This window comes from Antennarius striatus, chromosome 8 (genome assembly GCF_040054535.1).
Source record: "Antennarius striatus isolate MH-2024 chromosome 8, ASM4005453v1, whole genome shotgun sequence".
NCBI lineage: Eukaryota > Metazoa > Chordata > Actinopteri > Lophiiformes > Antennariidae > Antennarius > Antennarius striatus.
In genome coordinates this window covers 3,709,681-3,730,197 of record NC_090783.1, presented here as the reverse complement: position 1 = coordinate 3,730,197, position 20,517 = coordinate 3,709,681, and the positions used below count along the sequence as shown (strand labels likewise).

General features: G+C 43.3%; 1 protein-coding gene across 2 annotated transcripts in view; it reads left to right on the top strand.

Annotated features, from left to right (window-relative positions):
- mtnr1aa (melatonin receptor 1A a) overlaps positions 1-19,371 on the top strand; it is a 31,062-nt gene extending 11,691 nt beyond the window's left edge. The window contains exons 2-3 of one of the 2 annotated variants that reach the window (XM_068322426.1): positions 6,379-6,699; positions 17,785-19,371. In XM_068322426.1, the coding sequence (XP_068178527.1) occupies positions 6,660-6,699; positions 17,785-18,653 (909 nt within the window). In that variant the 5' untranslated portion in view covers positions 6,379-6,659 and the 3' untranslated portion in view covers positions 18,654-19,371. The remainder of the gene's footprint in view (positions 1-6,378; positions 6,700-17,784) is intronic. The other variant, XM_068322424.1, reaches the window with a different exon arrangement.
- Positions 19,372-20,517: the final 1,146 nt, after the last annotated feature.

The window sequence follows — 20,517 nt, the reverse complement described above, 5'->3', positions numbered from 1 at the left end:
AATACACAGTTGATAGAAAAAACAAAACAAAATCGTGTGTGTGTGTGTGTGTGTGTGTGTGTGTGTGTGTGTGTGTGTTCCTGGAAACAAATGTAAACTGTCACCATTAATAAGATATTCTAAAACATTTTCGACACAGAGATAAGATTTAAAAGGTGTCATAATAAATCAGACACGCTTGTCACCCTCCGCAACACGCCATCAGTCATGTCTGTTTTAGCCAGACTCCTTTCAAACTGCCTGGGGGGGTGGGGTAATGGTGGGGGAGATTGGGATGGGAGGCTAACAGAATTAGCTGCTGTCAATGAAAAGGCCCGGCTAAAGTGACCCCGGCCCACCCAAATTGAAATCCTGGCCCCACGCCTGGCTGAACGTGGTCAATAATGCTCACATGTATTGGTGAGACTGTCTCTCAGCACTCAGGACACGGTTTATACGTTTGTGTTTGTGTGTTTGTTAATATGCATAAGCGTTGTCATCATGAACTCCATCCGTTCCATTTAGAACCCTCATCATCTACCCGGTGGAACCGAGCTCTTCCTGCAAACTAAGCATTCTTAACTTTCTCTTTTTTGCGTTTTGCTTTTTTCTTCTTTTTTTTGCCTGCAGAGTTCCAGACAAGAGAATCGAATTTCTCTCTCTAAAAAAAAAAAAAAAAAAAAAAGCTTTTCAACAGGAGTTTCCTAATAATTCTTGTCACAGTTCAGAGGTGTGCTGCCATTCCTCAAGAGGCGGCTTATGACACATTCTTTTTCGGCCTGTCACGTTTTGTAAAGTAATTAGTGAGTCCTCCTAATGAGCTGGAGCTTAGTGTGCGATTTTTCCTCATCACAGTATGCTTTCTTTTAATGACCCGTAAGCATGCTCCTTGTGATTATCCTCTAAATGAGTGTATTTTGTCACACTCTCAGACACACAGTCGCTTGGGTTCGCTCCAGCAGACTTTTGGGTACCGTCCAAAAGTAATGGGGAAGAATCAAGCAGTTGGAAGTTGGATGTTCGTGCAGTCGGGCGCCCACGGATGCTAGCATGAGCCTCCGCACTCGTCTTGCACCCACGTGCTATTATAAAGCAATAATCTGATATATTTTATGGAGAATATTGCGCTGTGATAAAATTGTAGATGCGAGTAGATATGTGTCATATCATGGGCTGCTCGGGGACATTTATTAAAACACTCCACGCTGACTCCGCTGCCTCACTCGACCTAATATCTTACAGAATCCAATTTTAACCAGAAGCGTTGTGTGCGATTCAATGTCAGATTAGACATTTTTATTTTGCTGCGGTTGCAGTTCGCTGACTTAAATGGAAGTATTTGCGTTCCAGCTCTGAACTCACCCAGTCCCAGCGAATTTAAACACAGATTCTTTTTTTTCTTTTTTTTTCTGTCTTCTGTCTAGACCATATGTATCAAACTCAAGGCCCGGGGGCCAAATGTGGCCCGCCACATCATTTTATGTGGCCCGCGAGAGGTCTACCTACTAAAAATACACGAGGTAGTGAAGGGATTACTGTACATGGCAACTCTTTGTAACATGAATAAATAATAAATTCAAAGTTATTTAACATTAAGGATTAGTTACATTTATTTTACATTAAATTAAGTTACATTTAGTTACATTGATAAGTCACATCTGGACGTATTTGGACGTGTTTTCTACATGTGTGTTCTTAAACAATGGGCCCACCTGTACCGCTGCTTGTTCTGCATGGTTTTCAATGAGAGGACGGCACGTGTCGACAGCGGCGATGATGAGAGCGCGTTAAGGATGAGGTCATTAAAAGGTGGCTGTGAAATATTTGTTTTTCATTTGGAGCCGGGCCCCAAAATGTCTGCTTCCCCAGGACCGTTCAGCTCTGATACTTTCGGATCATACATCAATGCCTGAGCGTCGCCCGGAATGACATAAACTAATAGGATAGCGGAAAAACAAGGTGCCCGAAAACAAATCTCACTGACTCTTAATTCCTTCAACATCCAGCTGCATTATCTGCAACATTCAACCATCTTCATCTCCATCTGCGGTGGAAATAGTGACCTGATAATGAGATAAATGTGGATAAAACCTCATTAGATGCTGTTCATTACCCCAGGGCTTGGACAGAACTGACTGTTCCACTGTTGTCATGAATAATATCAACGATTGCTGTCGGAAAAGGGTAATTTTTTTTTTCCCTGGTCAGAAAAATGGAATGTTCTCAGAAGATCAGATAAGTTTCCAGGAATTTTGATAACTGATCTTGAAATGTGATGTCAGGGAAACAGAAGTGGTTATTCAGATGCCAAAAAAATAAGAAAGTGGCTTTTCTGTCTGAATGAGAGGAAACTAGAACGGAAAGGACAAATTATAGCAACGATCGAGTCGTTAAAATTTGAGCTGAGATGTTTTATGAAAATATAAAGGATGGAAAAACGTATTCCACGTCCACGCCCAGGCTCTAAAGGTTATCCAAACCTGTGCTCCATCAGTTTGTCCAGCCTTCAGATGTAAAAAACATGTTAGACACAGTTTATTAAAGGATCCGTGATGCAAAACCAAAAATAATCTGCAATCAAACCATGATTGGTATTTTTGTTTGAATTGCCTTTCATTTGATTCACTGACGAAAAAGTTTGACAAGTCAATATCCTGGTGGTTATCCTGGATGATGACCTTGACCTGGAGAAAACTAGGTCAAGGTCAAATTTTCACTTTTATAGCTTTTTAGGTACACATCTCTGAAACCTGTTGAGATTCAATCACAAAACAAAAAAAAGCAACATTTTCAGGAAGCCAGAGGCACAAAAATGTGATGATGACCTTCACCTTTGGAAAACTAGGTCAATGTCAACTTATCACTTTTGTGTCTTTTAGGATGCAACATTCATAAAACATAAAATATTTGAAAATAATCACACGTCAAGGAAGCAGTGGGTCAGGGTAAAAGTTTGGATTCAGGGATGTCGCGGGATGATGCAGTCTCTGACTGCCTTGTTTCTTTTATTCTTACCTGAACACACCTGACTGCCCCGCCCATTTGCCATCAATATAAACATTTGAAAAGATGCCAGAAAAACAGATAAAGGAGAGCCACGTCCTGATACTCTCAGAGCGGACAGAGAAGGAGCTGTAGGGTCAAACTTATGTGCTGTTTTTGCTGTCAAGGTCGAATTAAAATGGACCCCCTGAACCATGTCTGATGTAACTAAAGCGGATCCTTGGGTTACGTTGAAGGGTTCCGTCGTTTGGCCCACAGTCTGGGTTCTGTTACGTTACATCATCTGACGTGGAGAGAGTTTGATAGCCGGCCATACGTCTTTGAGGAGAGGGTGATGATATCGCCAAATTCCTTCCAGCTAATGGCAAAAAAAACAAACATTTTTGGGGTGGTGGTGGTGTTGGGGGGGGTGGCTTTTATTCAAATGATCATGAAAGCAGACTAGGAGTCTTTTTTTTATATATATAATTTAATTAGGGCGTAGAGAGAGAAGCAGGGGGTGCCATCAGCATCTTAAGATCCAACATGAAAACCTTGTAATCCATCCATCATCTGTGTCCGTTAATAATTCAGCATTCCTTTCGGCGTTCCTGAGGAAAGTATCTGGCTTGTCGGGGCCCCCACTGGTGGGGCCCCCTCAGGTGGGAGCCTTCCACTCAGTCTATCAGAGCTGTAACCCCCTCCAGCCACCTGCTGGACCAAAACAACCAGCTGAAAGACACACACACACAGAATCTGTTGATCAGTCTTTGATCCACCCCCCCCTCATTTTTTTACTTCATGTTCTATCTTCAAGGTAGACAGAACGATGACCCCATCGGTATCAGGGAGGAAACAACACCTCCCAAAGAGGCGGTTTGTGTTGGCTCCTCCTCTCCCCCCCCTACCAGCACAGTGATGTCATCATTGCTTAGTATTAGTATGAGCTATCCCGTGCTGTAAGGGAGGGGCCGTGTGGATGGTTGACTGACGTCTATCCCGGCTGCTTGTTCTACTTGTTTACACGTTTTACGCAGAGGAAACTTCTTCCCAGACAAGGACTGGGTTTCTGTGCGTTCACGATGATGCGACTGAACGACCGACCTTCTGATCTGGTCATTACAGCGAAGAATGAACGCGCAAATATTGTAACCACTGGCAAAAGAACAGACGCAAAATTTTAAAAAAACCAAACAAACCCCCCCCCCCCAATGTGGGCTTTTAACATGGGGATTAGTGATGATATGACATTCTTGCTGTTCTATATATAACTTTGAAGCAGAGCTTTTACATGTAGTAAATGGAAAAATTAGAGATGGTGTCCAAAGCTTATGTTGAGTGTCACTGTTGGCTGAAAAAAAAAAAAAAATAAAAAGACGAGATAAGCTGTTAACCACAGCAAAAATAAGGCTCATCTGTTTAAAGCTCTCAAATTTATGGTATGTAAGTCTGAAAAACATAGTTAAAAGATGACGTTCAAAAAATGCAGAAAAGAATCCCAAGTATGGGATAAGGAGATTACATTGAGCTCTTTCAGGTCAATTGGGGTCAGATAGGATGATGGAAATAACTGCTGCACAAATTAATCATATATAATAAAGCTCAACAGATGCTAAAAGCTCCCGTCTGACCTCAATTTTCTGTGGGAAAAGCAGTAACGTTTCAAATATGCAGAAGATTGTTGGGCTTGGGTGAGTCATAAACTGATGACCTCTAAGACCATCACCTAAAATCGTTGTCCATCGCTGTCTCACATGTCATTGTAATAACCTGTAGAACAGTAGAGGTATGCAGCACGGAGGTTAAAGGTCACTGTGGTACATCAGTCACCGCACGCGGCCCCGCTTCATTTATATGGTAAGGAAAGAAGAAACTTCCCAATAAGGAAATGGGAACAAAACACAAAAGATGGATAAAGTGTTAAAAAAAAAAAAAAGCATGAATCTATGAATGTGTGGATTCCAAGTGAAATGAAAGCACCTGCAGTGCATGCAGGGTGCAGCAACCACTTTAATCTCGTGTGGGTGAACACGAGGAATGCTTGAGAACGGCCTCCGACTCAGAGGCTCCGGCACTCGGGTGAAGTGCCTTAACGTGTTCCCCTCCTGACCACCGGGGAGCGACGTAGCCGAGATCGCAAAATTGTCCGATTGCCCCGTAACGTTAGCAAACAGTTTTCTATTTCCACATCCGGTCTGATACTCTCCTGGATGGATGTTGGAAAGAAAGACTCTTCTATAAATGTAGCTGCATTTTTTAAAAAACCTCAAGCAGCACCTTTAATACTTTTTAACACGTGGATCAATGCGGATAAACGATATGACGAGCCAGACGGGTCGTCAAACACGCCTACCGTGTGTAGAAACATGGCGGTTTGTCCAAGCTGTGCCGGCAGATGGTTTCATGAACTGGTGAAAACACTGCATTCGTGGTGTCTAATACCAAGCGGCAAATATTTCACCCAAAACACGATCCTGAAATTGCACAACATCTGTCATGAGAAAGTGGAGCAAACAACACACACACACACACACACACACACACTGATGCACACTCGGCCTCAGCTGTGCAGCCTGATAAGCTCTGAACTTCCTCCTATGTGATCGGCTTCCCAACCTCTGCAGTGGATTTTATTCATCCTCGCTATTGCAAGATTTCCACACCGTCACACTTTAATGAAAGGACCAGGAAATGACCTGATTATTAATTATAAGTCATCAAATGCGCCAGATAAACAGTCCCCCCCCCTGCCCCCCCACCCGTACGCCCAGCCGCCCTACCTTTAGTATTTTCCATTATGCAACCGAGTTCACCGTCAGTTCAGGAAGTGATAAGAGTTTCAGGAGAACAATAATGTTGGAGTTTGGGGAGTTTTATGGGTATTCACGAACTGCTCAGCCTCTGACCTTCCTTTCCTGTCTCTTATTAAGAGTTGCTTTAACCTCCGATCGCTGTTGTTTTCCAATTCATCCCTTACTTTTTCGTGGATTAACTTTCCTTTTATTTCGGCTCAGCTAATCTCATTTGGTATTTTTTAGTGATTGTTCAGTTCCGTAACAGAAGAGTTGTGACCTTGGTAACGTGAAGAAAGAAAGAGGGCCTTTTTCCTCCTAAAAGTTAGATTTAAATGAATAAAAGCAGCTTGTGTAGATGCAGCAGCTTCTAAAAGGTTCGTTTTTTAGACTTTTGGGCTGCAGCTTGTCCCTTTCATGGTATTCTACTTCCACTGTCTTTGCTTGTTCTGGTTGGTGTAGAATAAAATGATGAAACTTTAGGATCACCCATTGGGGATGGAAAAATTCTCCATCTCAGCTTCATTTGCAAATCACTTCTTTCAGAATTAATATTCCATTTTAAGTGTAAATTTGAAGTTTTCCATAGGCTTCAATGTGATTTCGATCATCTAATACTTTGCAGATGGTGGAGGCAGAAATGAGGAAAGAGCATCCCCGGACCGTTTTGACCAATCTGACAGCTACAAGCTGAGTTCTGACATTCCAAATAATGAAGAATGAAGTATTTCTAATTAATGTTCCCAAATTGAACCCTTTTAACAGTTTATATGATTGTGGCATAACTTGGGGATTTATTGTAAAATAACTTTCCTAACCTTGAAGCCGGATGAATGTGCTCATTTGATAATGAGTGGCACTGACTCCTCATTAAATACTTGCTTTCTAGGGACCTAAATGACATAAATGGGATCAATCCAATCTTCTGGCTGGATCAAGCTGCCTGGTAATTGCAAATGGGAATCCAAGCCACACTGTAATTGGTTTCTAACTCTATGTGTGTGTGTGTGTGTTTGTGTGTGTGGGTATGTGTGTGTGTGTGTGTGTGTGTGTGTGTTTGCCAACGTTAACTGTGACGCTGTAATTAGTCTTTTGACAGAAATACTCATCTCACACTTTCTTCAATAGAATATTGTCGAGTCGTGTTTTTTTGTTGTTGTTGTTGTTGTTATTTTACCCTCGATGATGTCATCGCCCCTTTAAGTTCAAACCGCCCTTTCGACCTTTGAACCGTCACCTGATCGCTGGAGTACAATAATTCAATTTTAGGGTTCATGTGAGTGAGTTGCATGGACCATACATCTGATTTAAATGATAATGGATCTTGTTAAATTAATTAAAGATGGATCCATCAAATTAGCTGAAATCTTCTTGCCTGGACCAAAAGTCAAAGGTTCAAGGTCAACAAAAAGTCACTCTGAAGTCTCTGAAGTCTCCTCTGGCCTCATGGGTAAAGCCACATTTGAACGAGTCGTGACTTCCTGACTTTGACTAACTCTGTCAACTGCAGGATTATCCTCAGCCTAGACTAGTAATTAGTGTTAGAATTAGAATTACAGTGGACCAGCATTAAAATAGAACACTATCAGTAAAATTTGACAGTTGTCCTGTTTGATCCGGGGCATAATTTAGAAAGCCATCTTTGCCTGTAGTGGTTTCAGTCATGACTTCAGTTTCGGGGGTGGGGGGCAGGAGCAGCCCAGGATCCAGATCCATATCCAGGTCTGGGGTGTTTTAGGATCCATCTATGGTGAAAATTTCATGCAAATCCATGCTTTAGATTTTGTTTAATCCTGCTAACCGTCAGACAAACAAACCAAATCCATCACGTAGCTCCCTGGATGGACGTAATAACTCTATTTCTACTTGGACTTTTGACTTTTTTTGCATTGTTTGAATTGGGAACATGTAAAAGGCTGCAGCAGCATGAGAACTAAGCGTTTGCTGAACGTTTCCGTGATTGGCACCGCTGGAGAGCTGTTGTGACGGAAGGCTCCCTTGCCGGCGTGTTAGCAGATAGCTCACCTGCAGATTGCTAAGTAGCTCTGAGACTAGCACCTGGCATCATACTCCTCCTGTTTGGAGGAGACCAGTATATGAAGTTTGCTGCCTCGCGCCCCAGTCTGACAGGTCTTTAAGACAACTACAGTAACTGTCTGTGCTGTGAGGCGTCAACTATCTATTTACACTTTATTTACGTCCAATAGCTGGCGGGTTTTGTTGGATTGCTTCAGTTTTATTGCTGCCCTAACGCTGCTCTCGTGGCACCATGTTTGTCCAATAGATTAAAAGCTCAATATTATCATCTTTTTGTTTCAGCTTCAACGGAACCAAAAGTTGAATCTGGTGTGTTTCTGTCCATGTGACGGTGGTAGACAGTGGCTCTGTTCATGTAGACAACAGCCCTTTGTCTGCTCAGCTGGATGCTGCGTTAGAACCCACTTCTGCTTTGCCCATTATGCTTTAGAATTAAACATTATCTGGAAAACGAATACACAGAGGTCGAGTTGTGTTTCCCTCCAATTCTTGAATTTATTGAAACACATGGGAGGAAAAAACAATTTCCAGGGGTGAGCAGACGGATAATCATGTATGGAAGTGGAGATAGATGGGACTGATGGGTGTTTTTAAGGACAATCGCTGTTTGTGGGCTGGAGTGCAAGAGATGCACAAAGGAAGAAGTAGAGGGTACCATTTGTCTTGGTTTAACTTTCAATCTACTGTGCCACCCCCCCACCCCCCAAATCTGGGTCAGCCCATCAGCCCCCTACCACGCTCGGCACCAGTCTGCCCAGCCTGGAATCACCTGTTGAGCACCGAGGAAGAATGATGGGAGTTCAAAAGGTGCAGGAGGAACGGGTAATTTGCTGAAGATTTGTCCGTTTTTCTCCTCGTTTGCAGTCCCCCCCCCATTTTGTTCTTTGTGAAGAAAATCTCCCAGAACTGCTGGGGTTTATTGTATGGTTGTAATCGTTGTTTGCACATATCAGTGTTTGTGCTGAAGACAACATGCGTCTTCACTTCTCTGGGGGGGTGGGGGGTGCTACGGGATGCGAAGCAGGTAATCCAGAAGAGATTGTGAAACCTAGCACACAAAGAGTTGTTCACTAAAATCCAAGTTTAGACACACACACACACAAAAGAAGCGGCGATTTATCATCCCTCATTTGCAATTCCAGTTGGGATTGGAGGAAAGCTGACGCTGCAATATTTGTGTTCTCTGCAAAGTATGATGTTATGTAAAAATGAGGTCATGCAAACGGGTTGGATTTTACATGTGAAGTAGTCTTATTGGACAAATCATGGAATAAAAATAAAGTTTAGACCTTAAGAAATAGGTATTGTGTCATTTTTAAAGTGGCTTCCAAAATCCTAGATTTCCCTGTTTTGATTTTCCCGCACACCCTCCCCAAAAAAAGTCCGTGAGCGAAAGAAAACCCCGCTGAACGACTCCGTCAAACTGGAAGCTCTAGAAACTTTCCAAAGGATGCTGACCAGATTATTCCTCCTAACAGAGACTCCAAAACAAGATCCTTCAATCTTCCTGCACACAACAAACTCCACGCATCCAAGAATCCCTTAAATTCCCCTTAAATCAGGCTCTCGTCTCACGGATTAGTCATGGAAACGACAACAATGAGAAGTTTAATTTGCGTCTAGGCCCTTGTTAGGTTCTCAAGCAGATGTTTAAAAAGGGTAAATTACGGCTTTAAAGAGTAGAAATACAGCTGTGACTTTTAGTTGCGTAACTAATACTCATAATCGCCGTCTAAACCAGCGGCGACCAGAGATTAACGCGCAACAGCGGTTCTCGTTTGAGAAGGGAGGGATGGAGGGAGCTCTCCGCCATTCACGTCTCTTCATCCTGAAGGACGTTAATGTGGCTGGATGATGCTGCGAGAATCAGCAAAAAAAATAATAACCTGCGTGCCGTGTTAGCGATGCTGCGTTTCTGCAAGCGTGGTCTCCCAATTTTTGTAACGTAGAGTGAACACAGTCTCGCCTTATTGGGCTAATCTCTACACCCATGGATGCTGGAGCTGAACCACATAGCGTCTCTCAGGGAGCAGCTGGAGTACTGTAAGTCTTTTAACCAGCAGCTACAAGAGCTGCAGCCACATGGTTCACCCAACCCACACCCCCCCCAGGGGATGTGGAAGTACAGTATTCCCCACACACACTGACCTGATGTTCATCAAGAACCTGGATTACGTAACGGAAAACGCATGGAGCGGATAAAATAAATAAATAAATTTAAAAAAGCCGAACACGACAACAACACGTGGCGTTCGAGGCGCGCGTTTAAGAATCGCGTTTAATGATCACGGTGAAAATCCACAGGAGCACGAGTCGATTTTATTATAGTCTGTTTTGACACGAGTTCACGACACGTGAAGACTCTGTAATCAGATTGACAACATGACATTGGACAACTAGTCTAGAGGGCTTTATCTGGAAGACACGACTGGACCTGTCAGGCTGTGTCAGGCCACCAGCTGTGGGGGCCTGGCTGACATCCAGTGTGACACCACCCGTGGTGTTTTGTCATCCCCTGCTCCCTAACCAGAGAGAGTAAATGTGGCAGACAGGTATTTTCACAACACATGATCCTCAAATGTGCTGTGGTGGCCGTTACGAAGAGCTTCGGAAATTTGAGACGAAGACTTGTTTCCTGGTTTCTGAGATCCCGACAAGCCCGTCCAATCGGGTGGCACGCCTCCCTCCTTCAATCCCTTCCTCGCCGAACGCCACGCATACATCAGATCCCTGTGCCGGGACGTCGTACAGCTCATTGCAGGAGTACTTGAAGCTTCACCTCAAATGAAGCGCAGACAATACAGATCTCAAATGTCTAGATGGTAGAAAAAAATAAAATCCTTTCTTACTGATGAGTTAAAATGCACAAATGTTCAAAAAAGCATAACGGGTAAAAGGACATTGTGTGCCGGAGTGAGAGACAATACCTCCGAGGATCTCTTCTACCCAAAGAGAAAACATTCCCCATCTGTTAGGAGAATCGCACATAAGCCGTAAACATTCTTGGATGTCTGGAAATGACCTTAAATTAAGCTCAGAAATTTTTTTTTTTTTTAAATCACATTTTAAGGGTCATCCAAACATTTTAAGCGAGCGCTTAAAATGTTTGTGTGTTTGTGTTAACTGTTGCGATTAAAATTTGACATTTTAAAATCGTCTTCAGGCGACCCGTCGTCGGCCGCTTTATGGAAGCAGCTGCGGAGCTACGTGCTAACGCTGCATAATGGGCTGGTTATTTAGTCTGTCTTTTGCAGAGGGCACCTGTGGTCACTTTTTTGCTTCCCTTTTGCCACACCAGAGCAGGAATAAACCACTTCTGCCTAAATCCACATCAAAAGTGCTTTTTTCTTTTTCCACTTTCTTTCTCTCCGCAGCCGCAAACAAACTTGTTGTAAAAAAAAAAAAGAAAAAAAAAGGAGGGCTCCAATAACAGATTTCTCCCTTCCAGCATCCATGTTTTGTTATTAATGCTGTGTATGTTTAGGGTGTTTATGTTCTCGTCCCAGACTCTTGAAATAGTGCCTGTAAGAGAAGAAGAGAGGAGATTAAACCTGCCAACAGTCTCATCTTCCACTCTTGTCACACGCTGCACTCATAAACACAATACCCGTAAATCCAATATTGACCCGGAGATATTATTGTTCACTGGGATGCATCCATCCATCCATCCATCCATCCATCCATCCATCCATCCATCCATCTATAGTCTCTGTCTCTTTCCCTGCCCTCTTCTTTGTGGTAGCGAGATCATTTTAGAAAATTCCACAAGGCCACGCTAAATGCCCATTCCCCCCTCCCTCTTAACACACACACACACACACACACACACACACACACACACACACACACACACACACACACACACACACACACACACACACTGCACATCCTCTCTTCTTTGATCGAAACCTTTAGGAAAAATGATAGAAAAGTGACAAGAGGATTGAATGCTCTGTTTTACCGTCACAATGACAAAGACCCCCCCCCATATAGCACAAGGTCACGGGGGGGGGGGGGGGGCAAGGTCAACGTGTATCCAGCTACATTTATTCAAAAAGGTGTGACAGCGTGTGTGTGTGTGTGTGTGTGTGTGTGTGTGCGTGCGGCACATTCCAGTACATTACAAGTCGGATCGGTGCGACGTTTCATTATTATGTCTCGGTCACATTCTTTTTACCGCGTCATGTAAATCAATCACAGAGGCGCCAAAACAAACGGGAGGGAGGCGGGAAGTAGGGAAATATTTAGCATTTTGTGGTTTGTGGAAGCATTTCAAGTCGTTCTTAAGAATTCACGCTGGTTTTGTCGAAGCTTTGATACAGACGTTCATATTTGACGCCTACTTTAAGGTGTTTTCACCCCTTTTTTGGGGTGTATGTTTAGAATTTCGTATGTGGATGGAAATGTGCAAAAAAAAAAAAAAACAAAGACAGGAAGTGAGGAGCATCACCTGAAACAGGAAGAGAACGGTTCCAAACTAAAACGCCATTTCAAAAGATGCTTGACCTCGTGGTGGTACATCCTGCACACGGCGCCGGGTCGGGTACGAGCGAAACTCTTTTCAAGGTTGGAAAAATGTCCCACATATATCTTTACGCTGACGTGAGCCAGGTTGTAATTGGAATTCCGAATTTTGACTACACTTAATGGCATTATTATCCGAATTTACATACATTCAAGGACCAGAACTATTTATATTCCAGAGGTGGGTTTTTTCACATTAACTTACATTCTGATAAAAATCTTGCATTAAGCGCCAAGGGAGATGGGCTAAAGGGCCTTCATATGCTTTTCCTCCCCATTCATATTCTGACCTCAGTGATCTCACCTGACACGGCGCGCAGTTAGTCTTGACTTCTGATTGTGAATAATGCATTGTCTACAGCAGTTCATGGGAGCGGCGGGGACATAAGGGCACGGTTTGTCTGGGGCTTATGTATTCAGACACACATTGAGTGTGGATGCATGTCATATGGTGAGCGCACATGTTTTCCGATACAGACCAGCTGATGAAAATGTGGAATGAAAAAAAAAAAAAAGCAGCAAACAGAATATTAGGAGGTCCAGGAATTCAAACCTCCTCCGTCGCCGAGATCGGACCATTTAAATACCTGCAAATGTGGCTCAGAATTTTTCCCTAGCGTGAATATTTCAGTTTCACAATATGAGCAGGGGAAAAAAAAACCCTCGTTTTCATCTGTAAACTTTGCTTTGTAATTTTATTTCTTTTTCCGCACATAAAAACAACAGCTTCAGAGGAGAACAAAAGTAAAGCGCCGCTTCAAGCAGAAATTTATCATTTAAAAGCGAATCAATTGAGACAACTTGCATACATATGTTCATTCAAAGGCTCTGTTTTGCACAATTCAGAAGGGAATAAAAATAGGGCTTTCCTGGTGGCGATGCTGATTAGATGAGGAGGCCCCCGAGAAACCTGATAAGTATCGCAGCTGCATTCTCCTCTGCAAGAGAGGAGCACAGAGCAGTCTCATAGATAATACTGTGATATAGTGAGGGTGGTGGTGGTGGGGGGGTGGTCCTGCTATCTTTTGCGCTTATTATTTCTCTGAACATTGCATATAGCATACATATATAGCAGCATATGCTATGCAGCCTAGCAGCCGTAGCGTCCTGCAGCCAAGTGGCTCCACCTGTGTCACGCCCGATTGATGTCAAGAGTTTAAAATAGGCTGTCTTTGTTATTCGTCCTGCTTCATGATCCGGATTAAAGCCTCTCACAATCCGGGTTTGGCTTGTGGTTTTGGTAATAGGGGGGGACGCCAGGTCTATGCTAGTTCGAATGGTATCTGAACAATCTATTTAAAGCCTGCAACAGTTGGTAGACATTCATCTGGATGGTCAGTGGATGCATCCAAAAGGTTATTTTGCCATAGAGGAGGATCTGTCACAGCTAAGTCAACAGTGTTACACAGACTGCTCGTATAATCTGGATATTAAAGTAATTTCAGGAAACTATAAGTGAAAACTTCTGTATTAAAACATCTAATAAGAGCTATGACACAGTTCATTTGTTCAATGCGTCACAGGAAGCTCCATCAAACTAAACTGGGCAATGAGCCACGGACCGAAGGGTGACAATGAATTCCAGGAGCACTGACAGAACTCTAGGGTTTGCTGAGACGGCACATTTTGAATGACATCGGTCAGAGCAGCACAGCTGGGTGACGTGTCAAGAGTAAAGCCATCTCTGCTGGAGTAGTACTATGGAAGAAGTGGCTAACAAGGTAGCTAACTGGAAATAGCCTGTTGGCTTGTGCATGACTCCAAAGTCTCACAAACATGTTTGTTTCGTGTCAGACTTAAATTGAGACTTCTACCCAAACATCAGGAATCGTGGGAGTATCCAGCCCCGTGGCTTCACCGATGTTTAGTTCGATAAAACACTGATTTCTCTTGATGGATGGCATGAATTACGATCATGACTGGATCAAGTGAATCATGAAGGATGCACCTGATTTCATTTGAAAAAGTTTATAGAAGAGAACATGTAATGATCAGACACTCAGAAAGTCAAACGGACTCTTAGAGATTGGGGACATGAAAGGACAGCAAGGTAATTCCCCCTTGGTGGGATCCAGACACTGTCGCTGGTGGTGGCGGCGGCCGATGTCTCTGCTGAAACTGATGATGGCTGATGACATTAAGGTCGTAAAAGTGCCTGGATAGTGATGGGGAGACAGAGGGCAGTATGAAAGCAGCATTAAAATAACTAGAGGTGCAGACAGGATCGTATGTTAACAACGAACGCGAACAGCTGATATTTCATTTGACAGCTACCGATGACAGAGCCTGGATGGTGTCAATAACAGGATGCAATGAGAAATAAATAGTAATAGAGCTTCAATTTTAGCACGCCCCACCAAAGGGTCCATTTGTTGGCCTATCTAGATGGATGGAAATATTGTCCTCCGGACAGAATTCATAGGGGTGTGATGCATGCCCTAAAGGTCTTCTTCTTTTCCTTTCGGCTTTTCCCTTCTGGGGCCGCCACAGCGAATCAGTTGCCTCCATCAAACCCCGTCTTCCTGTGCTTATTCTAACATCTGGAATTTAATCACATTTATTTATGATAGGGGTCATGAACTCTTCCCATCAGCGCATTCCTTTTCCGTCAATGTGGATGTCTGAGTCCTCGGACATCAATTTTCTAGTTTGTGATAGAGGGTAAATTTAAAAAAAAAAAAAATCACCATATTCTATTTTGAGTTTATGCTGCAGCACCATAAAGTAGTTGAACTAGCTGGATACAGTCTAAATTCCCTGTATGTCTATTCAGCTTGCCGGTGTGTGAGTCTCATTTCCAGTTACATTGGCAAAAAAAATAAAAAAAAATGCTTAGATTGGCTTCACTTGTATCTAAATCTGTGTGAAATTGGTTAAAAGTGTGGGATTGCAGAAATGGAAAACGGGACAGAGCACCAGGCCATATCTCTCCTCAAGCCAAATGGAAACTCAGAATAATGCATCAATGGCAGGACCAGTCACAGCGACAGAGACAGTGAGTGAGAGTCCAACAGCTAAAAGAGCCCCGGCCGCCTGTGGGGGCCTTTCATGGCGTGACCTTGTCAAGGTCAAGGCTGTTAACTCAGACTGACTTGAGTTACGAATCCTCTAACAGGGTTGTTACAGTAAAAAAAAAAAAAAAAAAAAAAAGCCTGGGGAGGGGAATGCGAGCCCCCTTTTAAAGATGACATTTGCACATGTCTCAACAACTTGTTTGAACCCAGACAACACGCTCTCATTTGTCAGGAGGTACGGGGCCTCATAAAGCCAAGCCGGCCCAGAGCTGCGCCCGCAACACGTCCCCTCGTTACCGTCTCTCAGGGTGACCTTGAACTGTTTTTGCATTGATTGCACGGCGACCTTTAACCCGCGTTGTACAGGCTGCATCCTCAACCACCCCCCACCCCCCTGGCTTCACCAATAACTAACCTATAAAACATAAAAATTCAATGTGGGGATGGGTTGTGTTTCTGAGAATAAGAGTTCCCATGGTGCCTTGTCTTCTCTGTATGATTAATCCAAACACAAGGACACAGGTTTACGCCCTGACTCTGAGGACATGCGTTTTGCACGCTGTCATCTTAAAGCTACGCTAAACTTTTAATTCATTTAACCGTCATCTGTATTCATATCCGTCTATTTACTGAGCGCAGCATTGCTACAGTCCTGACACCTGTATTCTGTTCAGGCTGTGTGTGTCAACCTCAGTGTTAGCATCAGTTTTTGGCAGGTAGGGCTAACCCATAAGGTGATTGTGATAGGTCAGTGCTATTTTTACTTGGTTTTTTTTTCCTGGTGGCCAACGGATGTCAGTCATTCCTGCTTCAACCATCACAAAGGTGTCCCATTTGAACGTGATCCGGCTGTATCCTCTCTCTCAAGGTCCTCGCAAAGATAGATATAGAAAAGTGCACGCGTGCATATATGCAGTAAAGCTCTCTAGCCGCCATGAGATCTTATGACAACAGCAGGTGTATCTAATTCCCTGCAGAGGGCAGATGAATGACAGATATAAAAGGACATATTAACTGCTAGATGTGATCTTTGACATTAGAATGTTTGGAATGATTTGTGGGAGATAACAGGTCAACAGTCTGATTAGTATTATGCTCCTAATGCTCAGGTGAGACTGACAGGTCTGCCTGTAGTTGTAGCCCGATATTGACAGACCGGCGTCAGTGCAGAAATGAAATTGCTTCTTGCACTGCAGTGATTGTAGTGATACATCATGTGCTTAGTTCCCACCTGACACAAATGCATTTTATCGTGTGTGATGGGGTGTTTTCACAGGCAACAAATAAATAAATAAAAAAGGACCTAGATGTAGATATGCAAGGCAATGAGGTCCTCTCCGCAATAAATACGACACGGCTTTGACAAACAACGCGTGACGAGACGCTCTGATTCTCCGAAGCGTCCTGGCGACAGGCCGCTCTACGTTAAATAAGATCTGAGTAATTATAAGAACATTGAAGGAAGGCGGTTAAAAACGGAATGCACTCCATCGAGTGCATGTCATGCGTGTCACGAGGAGAGGTCGCAAGCTCGTAGTCGTTGCCTGACACCTCTGTGCATGCAAAAAAAAAAAAAAAAAAGTGTTCAACAACCCATCTCTAATTTTCCCATCAGTTACAACACACAGAATACACTTGTGTGCTCTTGATTACCGCCGGGGTGGCAGATCATGTTTGCTTTCAATGCACGATGTGTTTTTCCTTTCCTGGCAATTAGAATATGTGTTATTATGTGTCATGGACTCCCTCTCTTTCATTATTAACATCGTTCAATGGTGACAGCTGTATTTAAGATGGTTCACACGCGCCAAATCATCGGGGAGAGCCTTCTCACAAGCTCTCAGATGCAAAAAGCACGCAAACAAATAATAAAAACTGCAGAGGATGCATTACTCTCACTCAGCATCAAGCCTGGAGGCCCTTTTCCCCACGGCTTATATAACAAGACAACAAAAACAAGAAGATGTCTCTTAAGGTTGTTGCTTTTACATGTTTTAGCATATATACAAATCGTGTACACACGAAATTACAGGCGGTCCTTTTTTTTCCCAAAGACCGCTGAAGGTGGAAGGCCGCTGTTTTCTTAAAAATTTATATTCCCGAAGCATCATTTGAATCTTTACAGAATAGTATATGGAAATGTACTATCTGGAGAATAGCTTTCCATCTGCAAGTGTTGTGTGTTTTTGTATATCTTATATTCTTGGTTGATAACTTAATTCAACGTATCTGCTTCACTGCCTGCATGAGCGGTTTCTGGCTTATTTCAAGGATAAAGATGGCAGACAGCAATAAACCTCGACCCGTGGTTGACGTTACAAAATGTTTAATATTATTTGATCTCTCGTTTAATTCCGATAGAAATATAGCTAAAATGCTAAAACCACCTTTTTCACCATTTCTGATAGACTAGTATGTGACTCTCATGTGTTCTCCCTTGCGTCTCTCTTCTCTAGGGAACATCTTCGTGGTGAGCCTGGCGGTAGCGGACCTGGTGGTGGCCATCTACCCGTACCCTCTGGTCCTCACCTCCATCTTCAACAATGGCTGGAACTTGGGATACGCGCACTGCCAGATCAGCGGCTTCCTCATGGGCGTCAGCGTCATCGGCTCCATCTTCAACATCACCGGCATCGCCATCAACAGATACTGTTACATCTGCCACAGCCTCAAATACGACAAACTGTACAGCGACAAGAACTCCGTCTGCTATGTGATGCTCATCTGGGTGCTGACTGTGGTGGCCATTGTGCCCAATCTGTTCGTGGGTTCGCTTCAGTACGACCCCCGGATTTACTCCTGCACCTTCGAGCAGTCGGCCAGCTCTGCGTACACTATCGCGGTGGTTTTCTTTCACTTTATTTTACCCATCATGATTGTCACCTATTGCTACCTGCGCATTTGGATACTGGTCATACAGGTACGGAGGAGGGTGAAGCCGGACAATCGGCCCAAGATAACGCCGCATGACGTGAGGAACTTTGTCACCATGTTTGTGGTGTTTGTGCTGTTCGCCGTTTGCTGGGCACCTCTCAACTTCATCGGCCTGGCTGTAGCCATCAAGCCAGAAGTGGTGATTCCCCTCATTCCAGAGTGGTTATTCGTGGCCAGCTATTTCATGGCCTACTTCAACAGCTGCCTTAATGCCATTGTGTACGGTATGCTGAACCAGAACTTCCGCCGTGAGTACAAGCGTATTGTAGTATCAGTGTGTACAGCGCGCATCTTCTTCCAGGACAGCTCCAACGACGCGGCGGAGAGGCTCAAGAGTAAACCATCGCCGCTCATGACCAACAATAACCAGGTCAAAGTAGACTCTGTCTGAATCAGAGCAGGAACGCCAAGCAAGACAAACGGGAATGCTGTGACTGTAAAGAAAAAAAGAAGAACAAGAAGAAGAAGAAGGAAGAGACTGTGTGAGGAAAAATACCAAATACCAATGTAAAAGAGCTTCTGCCCGCCGAGCTGTCCACAGACTCTCTTATGGTGCTTTCTGACCTCTGAACAATCAGTACAAACAGGAGTGCATACTATCTTTGTCTCTTATCAAGCACTTTTGTTTGACTCTGCAGTACTTGTAGTACAGTACATATATGATCTGTTTTGTTTTCATGTTTACAGTGATTATATTAATGTAATCTTGCATTATAAAAGTATTTATTTTGTATGAAATGTCATGTTGTTATATAGTAAGATATATCAGGTTCCAGTCGGAGTAAGAGATGTTTTTTTTTTTTTTTTTTGACAGACCAATTTAAAAAAAAAAAATTTCTAAAATACTTGGTTTGAAAATATAAACTGAAGTTTATATAAGTTAACTAATTTTAATAACCTCATTTGTGACGCCCACGTTGCTTCAGTTCAAGCATTGTGGGTTGCTGCTCTTTTACTGTACCTTGCAATGCATTAGGTGGAAAAAAAAATACTCTCTCTCTTTCTCTCTCTTGCTCTGTCTCTCTCCCTCTCTCTCTCACCTTGTGAGCTCATTATAATGTATGCATGACATCAGGAAATTGTTCATATGCAAAATAAAATCTGATATTGACGGATCTGCTTCAGCACTGCATCCAATTTACTTTTTTTTGTTGTTGTTGTTGTTGTTGTTGTGACTCTAAAACGCATTCAGTGGTCCATTGTGAAGAAATGTCATCGAGCATTTTTGCAAAATTTTCCGGTTTATTCCGTACACTAATGCAGCTTTAGATGGAACGATCCTACAGAGGAGCTTTTGAATAACAGTCGACAGTAAATTTGGCCTGGTACAGAAAGAGAACCTGAAACACAAGCTGGTCCATGCAGGTTTCAGGCACATGGAGAAAAACGGAGCAGAGAAGCATCCATGCAGGACAGGTGCTCTCTCCCCCAGTGGCTTACTTGAGTCATCCTGTGCAGCACAGGATGACTATTTGTCCCCAGTTTAGTCGAAATAAACGCCATCTGTGTCCACTCCATTCATCTGAGCCCCACCCCCCCACCCCCTCCAGTGACTTCTCATTGAAAATGTGTTGGAATAAACTAGTTTTAGTCAGGTGTAGTAAATAAACTGGCATCTGACTGGATTTGAATTGATCTTTTCTTCTCAGATCAGTTGAGCACAAAAACATCAAGATTTCTAAATTATGTTTTTTGGCTTATACTCGAGTCTATTTTTTTTTTTTGCCAAGGATCAGATGGATTTGGCAGCAAAGCCCTGCTATAAATCTGTCTCATAAATGGGATTTTATCTTAAATGGAACACGACCCATCAATCCTATAACACTTTTTATGGTGTCAGACGTTTTCCTCCTTTACTGTTTTGTGTAGCCGGAGCTACGAGCTTCTCGCTGTAACTAAATCTCAAAGTGAGAATGCAAAAAAAGTGTTGCTTTGCATTCTTTTGAGTGAAAGACTGTGCAGTGTATAGGACGTATGGGGACTGTACGTCCGACTGTACAATAGTGTCTGCTTGCGTGATGCTGAACACGCACCAGCAACCCGGTTAGTAGAACACAGACAAAGGCATCACGCATCAAAGAGGAGAAGGCTCGACTACGCATTTGAAATCCGCTTGGCTTACATAACAGATACTGACCATCATCCTGGAAGAGTTGAAAGAGTCAGCTCCCAGCGTACTCCCAACCCCCCCCTTCCCCTTATCTGTTTAATCCCACGTGGACGGAAAAGACTGAATGGGATGGGGATGAGCGGAT